This window comes from Triticum aestivum, chromosome 4B (assembly GCF_018294505.1).
Source record: "Triticum aestivum cultivar Chinese Spring chromosome 4B, IWGSC CS RefSeq v2.1, whole genome shotgun sequence".
NCBI classification, from domain to species: Eukaryota; Viridiplantae; Streptophyta; class Magnoliopsida; order Poales; family Poaceae; genus Triticum; species Triticum aestivum.
In genome coordinates, this window is record NC_057804.1 from 30,560,726 (window position 1) to 30,572,676 (window position 11,951).

At 47.7% G+C, this 11,951-nt stretch overlaps 2 protein-coding genes and 1 pseudogene across 4 annotated transcripts; all 3 read right to left on the bottom strand.

Moving 5' to 3' along the window:
- Positions 1-208: 208 nt before the first annotated feature.
- Positions 209-1,259, bottom strand: LOC123094309 (uncharacterized). 2 transcript variants are annotated; one of them, XM_044516345.1, is made up of 2 exons: positions 1,037-1,259; positions 209-965 (listed from the first exon to the last, which is right to left on the bottom strand). In XM_044516345.1, exon 2 carries the CDS (start codon positions 882-884, stop codon positions 714-716), a length of 171 nt encoding a protein of 56 aa, XP_044372280.1. In that variant the 5' UTR covers positions 885-965; positions 1,037-1,259; the 3' UTR covers positions 209-713. The 2 variants fall into 2 exon arrangements, with proteins under 2 accessions (XP_044372280.1, XP_044372281.1); XM_044516346.1 differs by having other exon boundaries at positions 1,048-1,234.
- Positions 1,260-5,063: 3,804 nt separating this feature from the next.
- LOC123090794 (pentatricopeptide repeat-containing protein At2g13600-like) lies at positions 5,064-8,638 on the bottom strand (annotated as a pseudogene).
- A 605-nt stretch (positions 8,639-9,243) lies between these two features.
- On the bottom strand, positions 9,244-11,630 carry LOC123094310 (uncharacterized). 2 transcript variants are annotated; one of them, XM_044516348.1, is made up of 3 exons: positions 11,299-11,630; positions 10,022-10,163; positions 9,244-9,536 (listed from the first exon to the last, which is right to left on the bottom strand). In XM_044516348.1, the coding sequence occupies exons 1-3, from the start codon at positions 11,550-11,552 to the stop codon at positions 9,456-9,458; spliced, it is 477 nt and encodes a 158-aa protein (XP_044372283.1). In that variant the 5' UTR covers positions 11,553-11,630; the 3' UTR covers positions 9,244-9,455. The 2 variants fall into 2 exon arrangements, with proteins under 2 accessions (XP_044372283.1, XP_044372282.1); XM_044516347.1 differs by having other exon boundaries at positions 11,242-11,628.
- Between the last annotated feature and the right edge of the window lie 321 nt (positions 11,631-11,951).

Genomic DNA, 11,951 nt, shown 5'->3' on the forward strand with positions numbered 1-11,951 from the left:
GGACGGTTCCGGGAGAAATTATCGAACGAAGTTACTAGCCTGGTGTGTCAGGCTGGTTATAATGGATAATATCACAAGTTAGTATCATGCATATGATACTAGTCTATGATAGTATCATATATGACTTTAACAGCTCAATAAAGCCAGTCCCAGAAGTTATTGTTAGCAGCATTATTAGGGGGCTTGTGGTGAATATGGTTGCTTTGAATTGAAGAAACAAACAAACAATTTCACAATTTAATCCCAAAATCATGATTGACAGTTTTCTTCAGACAAGAAACAAAACTGTCATCCCAGTTTATAAATTTCTTTCCCTTGGGAATGAATGAACACTAAATTAATGCTTGTCGATCACGAACTAGGAGAAAGAAAAGAACACTCTGCCTCAGGATTTTCAAGAAGAAGAGCACGCCTAGCAGAGGCTACATCACGAATCCACAAGTAAGATTGTACAGAACAATCGAAGAAAGCGCCGACTAAGTCCACATAATCTCAACTAGGGCTCATATAAAGCTGTACTACCTCTTAATTCGCCGAGTTCACACAATTTGCAGCCCGGAGTCACCATGATACTGTAGACTAAATTTCCCCAGTTTGTTAAACCAACCAACCAGACATGCACCGAGGTAGGTATGGTCTAGCACCGCTGTTACAGCTCCAAGGATGGATCCGGAGCCAACCGAAGCAAGGGGAAAAAAAACGAAGGACCTAACCTAGAAGCCGGCGGGGCCCCGGCCGGAGAAGGCGAGGGCGAAGAGGAGGACGACGAGGTAGAAGAGGATGACGACGAGCTTCATCTGGAACATGGCGAAGAAGAGCTTCACCATGAACACCAGCAGCAGCGCGTTGAACACGATCGCTATCGCCGCCTCCAGGGGCTCCATCGCTCCTCCACCGTCCGCCCCTCGCGTACCTCCCTCCGGTCCCAACCGACGCCGCCCCGGCGAGACCGACCAGACCGGTGGCTGAAAAGGCGGAGTAAAGGTGTCAGTGAGTGGCCGAGTGGGGGCTCCGGAAGGGGCGAGAAGATGCAAACCTGTGACCTACGGCTTGACGGCGACGCGTATTCTTTGGTGCGGGGATTTCGCTCTCGCCGACGCCGATCGCTCGTCGGGGGAAGGAAAGAAAGGCGAGCCCGTCCGTGTGAACCTGCGCGGCAGCTGCCGAGGTGTCCCCGCTGAATCTTCGGATGGCCGACACGGAAGGTTATAATTAAAGGTAGGTCGAGCCTACGCGTACACACAGGGACGCGGCCGAGGGATCCCCTTCCATGTCACTTGTCAGCTTCGCCACCGTCCGGCCAATTCCCGCGGTCCTGTCAGCTGGAATCGAAGGATCTGCACACTTTCCCGTAGACCCCGTGATGTCTACCAAGTATATCTGGCCATGGACCGCGCCGGGCCTGAAAAAGCCCACGGCAGAAAACTGAGGCCCAGCCCCTCACAGGCCCTATCATTGGGCCTACTTTTCAAGCCCAAGCCCGGCCCATCTGGTAAAAAGCCCTTAGGGCTTAGGGCCGTGGGCCGGGCCTCTTTCTTAAAATGCCAATATGCCAAGCCCAAGCCCGTCCAGGCCCTATTGGTGGGCTCAAAAGTCAGGCCCAAGCCCGGCCCATGGGCAAGCCCATCGGGCCTAGGCCCTAGATTTTAGGGCCGGGCCTGGGTGGGCCAACAGGGCCGGACCTAAGATGGCCAGGACTACTACCAAGTCTGTAGCGGTAACATCAGATTTCTAATCATGGCAGAACGTTTTTCTATGGCAAATTACGTTTTCCATGGCAGAACGATTTTTTACCAAGCTTGCTAAAGAAAATCGCCTTCCTCGTGACGACATAGTTTATACCGTAAAAGAAGTTTGATTTGCCATGCCACAATGTCTGGCGGTCAATTTGTGGCGAAATCCATTCGTAGAAAACAGTCTTGAAAAATCACACCGCCAAGTCATGCACTAATTTGTAGCAACTCCCCCGTGCGGCGGCGCCGCCCCGCACCGGGGAGCCCCCGCCCTCCTCCTACAGCCGCGCCTCACCTCCGCCGCCGTCGCCCGGGGCGTCATAGGGCAAAGCCCTTGTGGCGTGGCGACGGCGACGGTTTTCTCCTCGGATCTCAATCTGGTTGGGAGGCGGCGCTCCTTTCCGGCCAGATCGGCGGCGGTGGCGCATATCGGGGGCGACATGGATGTGGTGCGGCAGCGGCGGTGGAGGACGGCACCAGCAACGGCGGGTCTGGCCTTGACTCAGTCGGGCTAATTCGTTATGCTACCGATCTCAATCGCCGTCAGCGGTGCGCTGCTTCTGAACTTGATCTGCAACACGAGGATGTCTGGGGCGCCAGCCCTAGGCTTGGTGGTGGTGGCCTTCTTCTTCGTCGGAGTTGGTAGGCCGGTTGGTTGTGCATGGAGTGGGGTCAGTGGGATTGCATGGTCATGTCGGCGGAGGTCGCAGTGGCCGGCGGCTTGGCCGGTCGGCGGTGGCAAAACATGGCCGGTGGCAGCTGCAATGTTCTGTCTAGATCCCGGGGCGGCGGCCCTGGCGGCCGGTGAAGCTAGGACTTCCCGTGGCGGCATGGCGTGGTGCAGTCCCTGTCCAAGGCAGATCTGTGACGGCGATCCGATCTACGGATTGGTTCGGATCAGAGACGGTGACGAGCACGCAGGATCCATCTCGGCGGCTCTCGCGGCTTGACGAGGCGGGGTTGGAGCCCTCCTCCTAGGCTCCAGTGGTGGCACACTCAGGCAGTGGCCGGTGCGCCAGGGCTCCTACGGTGGCACTGCTGTTGCGGTTGGTCGCCGGATCTAGGCAGCTAGATCTGGGGCTTTGAAGGCGGTCGAGACGATGCACGGGTTGTAGGGTGGATTACTTGGGATGGATCCGGGTGAAAACTTGGTCTCCGGTCGATGGCCGAAGCCGGTGATGACGATGTCCTTATCATGGTTTCCTTCATGAAGGCATCATCGAGGTGAAGCTCCCAGCTCCACTCAATAACTCCAGGGGAAACCCTAGATCAGCTGATCGGATGTTGGCGGCAATCATGTGTCGTTACCCCCTTGGAGGCGGCATTCTTGGAGATGCACTCGATCTCGCGGGACCAGCGGACGACTTCTTTGGTGGAGCGGTGCTTCATCCTACACATTGATGGCGACGGATCTCGAGGGCGTGACGCAGTGTAAATTCGGCATTCGATGTGCGAGAATGGACTCGCGCAGGAGGAAGACGTTGTCTGGCGTCCTGGTGGCGTCGATGGCAGAGAGACCTGGCACGGTAGATGCAACAGTACAGCTCGGAAGATGGATTGATGGCAGGTGGCTGCGGCGGCCTCATACCCGACAGGCGTCCTGGTTGAGGAATTCGCCGGACTGGTAGGTGCCCCATACCCGGCAGGCGTCCTGGTTTGGACCTCAGGTCTTAGATGTTTAGGTTTGGCTGTAAGGTTTGTTTGGTATTAGGCCCAGACTATCAGCATCCTTTCATTAACTGGATAGGAGTAGCTACAGATGTTGCCTAGACGGTGACTTTAGTCTTACTGTTGTATGACTTTGTAAGGTCTTTATGAATAATTAATAAAGTGGCCGCATGCATCGTCCACATGCAGAGGCCAGGGGTCCTCCTCCATTTTTCTTAAAAAAAATCATGCACTATTTTCAAAAATGAGAGATACATAGAAGGTGTTTGGTTACAGGGTCTAGACTAGAAAAAGTCTTTTTTAGTCCTTATGTAACCAAACAGGAAGGACTTTTTCTACAGGGACTAGAAAAAAACTCTACTGAAGGATCTTTTTTCTTAGTCCCTAGCCCACCAAAAAAGTCTAGTCTCTTCCGACCAAACACCCCATACATGTCGTTTTGCATGGAAGAATGAAACTTCAATCATACTCTCTCTCTCCGTCCCAAAATAAATGTCGCTGACTTAGTAAATCACGCTGTCAAATCATGTACTAGTACTTATTTTCAGAAGCGAGGGGTTTCCCTACATAATACTACATGTTGTTTTCCATGGAAGAATGAAACTTGCTAAAATTTGTGCCAAAGTGCGGATGGAGTATTTGTTTCCTGTTTTCTGGAACCACCGCCTACGGGTTATTCTCCGGGAGACTGCCAAAGTGCTTTTGAGTGGAAAGTATAGCCCCTGACATTCCTTTTCCCTTGCGCATACCACGGAAAATAATTAGATGTTCCTATTTCTAGTGAAAAGACAGAGCCACTACCAAAAGTAATCTTATAGTATAACGAAAAGGGCATACGACCAGAGCATTATTCTGTGGCACCACGTTCTAGGAATGGTTGTATCTAGACTTATTTTAGTTATATCTAGAATTATTCTAGTTGTAGATACATCAATTTTATTCATTTCTAGGACAAGTATTTTCGGACGGAGGAAGTATAATTTTATTTCAAAAAGCACGATCCATGCCCGTTGACCCGTGATGTCTACCAAGTTTGAGGGGCGACGTCAGATTTTTTTCTTTTAACCATGACAAATCAAATGTTATGGTAAAAATAATTAGCGTGCATGGCAAATTCTGCTAGATTTTTGTCATGCTCGTTAAAGAGAAATGACCATTCTCGCAACAACATAATAATTTATATCAAAAAAATAAATTGATCGCCGTGCTAAAAAAAACTAATGTTCAATGTAGTGAAATTCATTTGTAAAACACACAGTCGTAAAAAAACCAAAGTATCAAATGACGTATTATCTCTGTTTCTAAATATGAAACGTTTTGGCAGTTCAACAGATGGTGTATTTCAGAAGTGAGAGATAGATACATATTAGTATTATTTTTCGTGGAAGAATTTTCTGTCTTCTGCAACCACCCGCCTATTTCTTTTGGAAACTGCCAAAGCACTTTTTAGTGGAAAGTAAAGCTCCTGGCATTTTCTTTCCTTACAAAAAATAAGCTCATATCATGAAAAATAACCAGATGTTCCTATTTTTAGCAAAAAGCCAGAGCCACTACCAAAAGTATATACTCCTACTTTTATAACAACGAAAAAGTGCATACGACGGGACATTGTTCTACGGCACCACGTCCAACCGATACCATACCACGTGGGCAGTCTGAATCTCAAAGTATAATGAGTCCTTTCTTTTCCTTCTCTTGCTTTACAGAGCGAGGACCTCGTCCTCGAATATGCAATTTTCTTTCAAAAAGCACGATCCACAGGTTAACCAGATAAACTTAGGGTGAAGCACACTACTAACTGGTATCGACTCAACTGACAAAAGCGCATGACAGTAGCTGTTTTGACATCTGAAAAACAGCGAAACCAGAAGTAGAGGCAAGAAACACAAGCACCGATGGTGCGCAATAAGAATCATGTCACATCCGATATTTGATCTTCAGCAAAATTGTGACACCTGGTAGTTTGGAAGCGTATGGGCTAACCTCACCAACCTAACAGTTCGCACTCAAAAGTCAAAACGAAGTACGGACAGTAATTCGGTAAGCCAAATGTGGATAAGTCAGTTAATGAGCAGATTACGGAATGGAGAAGAAGCATTATGATCACACCTGACTTGCGAGATCTATGATTTTCCAAGAGCGGAGGTCTTTCTCGACTTGATGCAGCTTTTCCTCCTCTGAAAAAATGCTGACAGGGTTTACCCATTCCAACAGCAAGCCCAAATTTCCAACACACTAGGGCAGGCTTGTCACATGACGCATCTTCTGTAGTATATTTACATCCTCCAAACCATGCCAACTGGTCAGACAAATCAATGCGTAGGAGTGGAGCCCAGAAAAGATGTGCTAGCAAGCAAACACGACACTGAGAATGCTGAGTCCCGTTTTCTCTGCTGTTCATCTGAAGCCGATTCACGTCAAATCATATGAACCACAGCAGGAAAGTCCACACTCCAGGTTATCAATAGCATACAAGGAGATAATGTTCAATGTTCCAGGAGCAGGGTGAAGCATACCATGATGATAATACTACTCAAAATCATTGGCCAACTAAATACACCAGATTTTCCAAGTATACTCAGCCATTTCGCAATAAATATAGCCCGTCATTCTCCTTGGTGAACGCAGCCACGAAGCTGCTATGGAATTTGCAGCTCGATGTCTGGGCGGATATCCTTCTTCATAGTTCAGTACCAACACAAGGGGACTCAAAGTCAATTTCCTGAAGATCATTCTCCAGAAATAGTTCCATCTTGCTACCTATCTGTATGAATCTGAATAAATAAAAGGTAGTAGAAGTTCTTTTGTCACTGGTAATCTACTGACGAAACAAAGTCAAAGAGACGATTCCCACATTAGTAAATCCAAGATCTCATCGATTTCCATTGACAGTGGATGCTTTGCTTCCCAAGAAAAGAAGGCGTGATATTGACCTCTTACTTGAACCCAGCTACACCCTCCATCTTTCTTGAGTGTGGTCCCTTTCATCAGTACCCTTATCCTGGCAGCATCTTTCCACCTTCCACATGATGCATACATGTTTGAGAGTAGCACATAGCCTGCTGTATTATCCTTCTCCAACTCATGAAGTCTCTTTGCAGCCCTCTCGCCAATCTCCTCATTCTTGTAGGTGTTGCAAGCACTCAGAAGGGCAGCCCAGGAATTTGCTTCTGATTTACTTGGGGTTTTCATCAGAAGAGCTTCTGCCTCTATCAAACGACCAGCTCGAGCTAGGACATCAACCATACATGTATAGTGCTTCTCTGTAGGTGAAATACCCCATGCCTGCATTTTGTCAAAATAATGTATGGCTTGCTCCACCAAACCACTGTGGGAACAAGCAAATAGAAGAGCTAAAAATGTGTGCTCATTTGGTGTCATTCCAGTTGCCACCATATCCTCAAATAAAAGAATAGATTCCTCCGCAAAACCATTTTCAGCAAGTCCTTGAATCATGGCAGTCCAAGTGACATCATTTCTTTCAGGCATTAGATAAAACATCCTCTTGGAGCTCTGTAAATCCCCTGACTTGGCATACATGTCACTAAGTGCAGTGCCGATAAAAATGCTTTCCTCGATTCCTAGCTTGATAGTCTTAGCATGAGCCATCTTACCCGTCACTAACGAGCACAAGTTTGCACAAGCAAGAAGAACACTCGAGAATGTAATTTCCCCTGGAACCTGCCCCGAAGCCAACATGGCATTGAAAGATTTTAGCGCATCAACAAATTGTCGATTTTGCGCGTAACCAGAGATAATTGTATTCCATGAAGCTAAATTCCTTGCAGGCATCTTCTTGAAGAGATACATAGCTTCTACCATTTTCCCGTTGTAGCTATAACCTGAGACGAGAGAGTTCCAGCACACTGTGTTCTTTTGTGGGAGGGTGTCAAAAATCGTTTGCGCATCTCTACATTTCTTGCATTTGCAGTACATGTCAATCAGAGAGCTGGATACGAAGACATTGGTGCTAGAGCCCATCTTTAGGCTACAGGCATGGATCCTCGCTCCTCCTCGCAAGTCCTCAAGGCTAGCACAGGCACTGAGCACACTAGAGAAGCATGAAATGTTTGGCCTACAACCATCAGCCAGCATTTGACTATAAAGCTTCACCGCTTCTGCCGCATTGCCTCTCTGCTCATGCCTAGCAATCAAAGTACCCCAGGAGACCTCATTCCTCTCAGGCATTGCATCAAGAACCCGCCGAGCTCCATCAAGATCACCCGACTCAGAGTACACATCAAGCAATGCAGTCCACGAGACCACATCCTTCACATCCATCTCATCAAACACCTTACGGGCTGCAGCTGCATCTCCCATTCTTAGATACAGCGTGATCAAAGAATTTTGTACCTCGATGCTGCTCTCAAAGAAGTTTGATTTAATCGCCAGCCCCACGATGGACAAGGCTAGACCAAATTCACCTGCACCAACGCATGCCTTGATCATGCACAGAAAGGTGATACCATTAGGCCTCACGCTGCAGCTGAGCATTTTACGGAAGATGCCAAGAGCATTGTGGTGGAGCTCATTGCGCACAAAGCCAGAAATCGTTGCCGTGAAGAAGGCCACGGAGCCGGACGGGCACTGCTCATAAAGCTCGACAGCCTCTGCCACACGCCCGCGCTTCATCAACGCATCCACCATGGTAGTGTACGACACGACGGTCCTCTCGGGCATTCCGTCGAACAGCCTGCGAGCGGAGGCGATGTCCCCGGCCTTGACGTGCTCGGACACCATGAAGTCGTACGTGAAGGAGGAGGCGGCGTCCGCGGCAACGCAGTCGCCGAAGGCACGGTCGCGCTCCGCGGCGCGAGCAAAGGCGGCGTAGGTGGTGAGGAGGTGCGAGGCCACGGAGCGGTCGGCGGCGACGCCGGAGCGCACGGCGTGCGCGTGCAGCGAGAGGGCGAGCGGCAGGCGGTCGGAGGAGGACGAGGAGGAGGCATGCGCGGCATGGCTGGTGGCGGTGGCGGCGGCGCGGCAGAGGCGGAGGAGGGTGGCGCAGGTCTCGGCGTAGGACTTGAATGCCTTGGGCGTGGGCGCGAGCGGCGGGCCGTTGGCCAGACGGAGCTTGAAGGATTTCAGCGGGAGGGTTAGAGGGACCTGCGCCTTCTCCAGCTTCGGCCTGGAACTGGAAGCCAGCTTCGCCGTCGCCGCCGGCGGTGGCCGCCGCGGCCGATTCGTGCGAACCGCCGCTCTCATTCTCCTCCCATGGCTCGAACTAGGAAGGAAACCGTTTCGGTTGTTAATGGCGAGCCCACTGGCACAAAACTGGGCTGCTTCTAGAGCTATCTGGGCCGGATAAGCATACCGAACTACTACAGGTGGCCCAAATTAAACGGTGAACCCTAAAGCTTGAATGAACCATAGAACCCCCTTGTAAAAAAATGAACCATAGAAGTTGGCGCATTCATCCCCACCTCAATGCATCACTCAAGGAACCAAACTAGTTGGAGAGAATTACATGAGGTGTGCTACAGCACGACGAGAAGTTGGCGCCGAAAAAGCTTGACGTTTTGAATCCCAAATTTTCCATAAGATTGAAAGGGCCATATGGAGACCAACGGAGGGAGAGTCTCACACCAAGTGTAAAGAGGGAACCCAGAATGCGAGTCGGCACCAAACTTATGAGGCGGGCAGTGGAGGAAGATATGAGCAGCATCTCAACCAAGTTTGCACATCGAAGACAGTAACTAGACTTGTGAACTTTAAAATGTGATTTTTTTAAATATATATATATATATATATATATATATATATATATATATATATATATATATATAAACTAATGAGTGAAATCGCATTTGGGAGCACGAAATCCACTCTCACACATTCACCTATATATCAAAAAGAAGTGAGCACATGCACAATGCTGATCTTTTTCCAAGGCAGTGAGGCACACTCCAATGAAGAAGGGAAAAATGAGGAACCAGCCGAGAAGCATGATTCCGTATTTCGATGTAGCGATTTTGTGAGGAATAAATTCTACAGATCAGTAGTGCAAACTGCAGAACCATTTTCTATCTATCCCCGGAAACAATACTACAAACAAGGTTACATTTTCTCCATCCCGTAGGTATCTTCAGCACCGCTGGCCACCTTTTTCCTCCTCTCAGATATCATATCGGTGTATGCCTGACAAAGACACATGGTTAGTTCTAACTTAGTTCTGCGCATGAAATTTGTAACTGTGCAGTAAAAAATAGTAATACTGTGGACTGATGTTCAGAATACCTTCCGATCAAAGAATTCTACTTGAAAGAAGAAAATGTCTGATGTTAGCACTTACCACAATCAATTTGCTGGTATATTGTAGTTTGTAAGTTTTCTTTTGTGTTGTTATTTGTAAATCTCTTTGTTTTGTGTTGTTTAATAGTAATAACATAGTTTATGCGGCAAAACAGTCAGGGGTATCTAGCACATTATCAGTTATAACTTATAACTCATAGCAACATTAGTTTATATGTAAGAATCATGTTAATAGGTTATTACTATCTTCCAGAATTAGCAGTCTGTAAAATTTCCATAATTGTGAAACAAAGTAAATTTAAGAGTGCGGGACAATAATTTCAATAAAAAGAAATAACATAAAGAAAGGGTTAGAAAAATGGTGCAGAAACCTTAGGATAGGAGTAAAGAAATATGTACCACCATGCACATATTACAAAAGAAACTCCTCCGGTAATAACAGCAGAGTGGATGAGCACCCAACTACACGCAACTGCAACGGTTCCTGTCAGTAATATTGTCCAAGGCTGACACCTACAACAGACAAAATTCAGAGGTCAATATTGGTCAAAATGAGAAGACCGAAGCATACAAAACCAGTAAAAAGATATGGTTGTAGTCACTGGTCACAGAGGTTGAGACCATAAATGTTCAAAAAGGACAACAAAACAAGAACTGGTTAAAATATACTCAAGTAATATCTGCCTTCTTAACTATCTTATATAATTCCTCAAAAATAAATTATACTAGTATATATCGCCTAGCTCCATTGCCACATAGCATTAACTTTTAGAAGAAAAAAATCGGAAAGGAGCGATCATCCCGGGCCTCTGCATCGGGTGATGCACACAGCCTTATTTATTGCAAAAAAATGTTACAGGCCGGAAAAAAGAAGTAAAAATCAGGCTGACAAACTGCAGCAAGCACTACATGTTACATCCTTTATATGCTGAAACTTGAAAACAAGTTACTTGTTTACCAGGTAGTAAGAGAAGTGAGGCTGAATCGGTAGCATCAACCATAGATATTTTAAGGCTACATTAGGCATTGTGGTGAACCGTGAAAACCCCGATTTGGTTAAACCGCATTTGATGGTTTGCAATGAGTAAAATACAAAAGAGATCTATCGACTCTTGTGGTAAGTGGTGTTTTTCATTTGGTATTGTAGGAGTTCGTTAGATTCTAATTTGATTTGACAAGCATGACTCCTGTTCTTGCACTACTTCTGCACATCATCTTACTGAATAAGTTCAGTGCAGTCAGGTTTAATACAGTTCAGACACCGCAAACTCGGCCTAAATGGGCACACATCACTCGAGAGAAGCCATAACTTGTTTACAGCGAACAGACAGATACAATTTTGACAGTAGTCATCAGATCATTAAAGGTTAGAGCGTAGTTCGTTCCAGATTCTGGTGACCATCTAAGCTTTGCAACAGTACTGCCATGCTCTAATCTGATCACAATACAAAATAACAATACTAACAAGAAACTAGAGGTGTTCGCCTGAATAAATACAGGTAGCAACAAATCGAACTTTTGCGCCACGGCCTTCATAAATTTCAGTTTCTAAACGGAAAGAAAGGAGGAAGGAGGCTATCTGAAGGCATACCAAGCAGGCTTGGTGTCCCAGACGGAGTCATACTCGAGGGAGAGGTAGTTGAGGTACCCGTCCATGTCGTCCACCACGCCGTCCTCCCGGAAGAACTCCGCCCCGCCGTTCTTGCCCCCCTTCTCCCCGCGGGCACGCGACACGCCGGCGAACCGCCGCCCCCCGGCCGCGGCGAGCTGGGGCCGCTGCGAGGGGGAAGCGGAGGGGGGCAGGTGAAGCGCGGCCGCGGGTCTGGGCGGGCGCGGCGAGGAGGCCAGGCCGCGGCCCGAGCAGGACCGCGGCGTGGACGGGAGCAGGCAGAGCGCGCCCATTTCTTGGCTTCCGCTCACGTACGGTGCGCCTGCGTCCTGCTTCTTCTCTTCTCCGGCTATCGGCTCAGTGGTTTTTCTCCTCCGCAATAAAAAAAATTGTTTTTCGATGGGCCCTTCACAGATCAATACTTACAAGTTGTAGAAACACGGCCTAGCCCACTGAAATTTCACCATTTTGGCCCGTAGAAGTTGTTGGCCTGCTGCAGAGAAACTGACAAGTCCTCTTGCCGTTAGTACAACCCCATTTCAAGCCCGGTCCGAACCTCGTAGAAAATACAGGGGGTCCTGTTTCTTTTTTTTTTGCCCTTGTTTTGTTTGTGATAGGTCATGCCTCATTTGAAAAATTCTGATTTTTACTTGTACTCCCTCCGTTCTTAGATATAAGTCTTTTTAGAGATT

Bases quoted from the DNA above. Each gene is read 5' to 3' on its own strand.
- LOC123094309 (XM_044516345.1), bottom strand. From the start codon at position 884: ATGGAGCCCCTGGAGGCGGCGATAGCGATCGTGTTCAACGCGCTGCTG.
- LOC123094310 (XM_044516347.1), bottom strand. From the start codon at position 11,552: ATGGGCGCGCTCTGCCTGCTCCCGTCCACGCCGCGGTCCTGCTCGGGC. The intron at 10,164-11,241 runs GTATGCCTTCAG...TGTCTGTTGTAG, and splicing joins TGGGACACCAAGCCTGCTTG to GTGTCAGCCTTGGACAATAT. The intron at 9,537-10,021 runs GTTTCTGCACCA...TGTCTTTGTCAG, and splicing joins TTCTTTACTCCTATCCTAAG to GCATACACCGATATGATATC.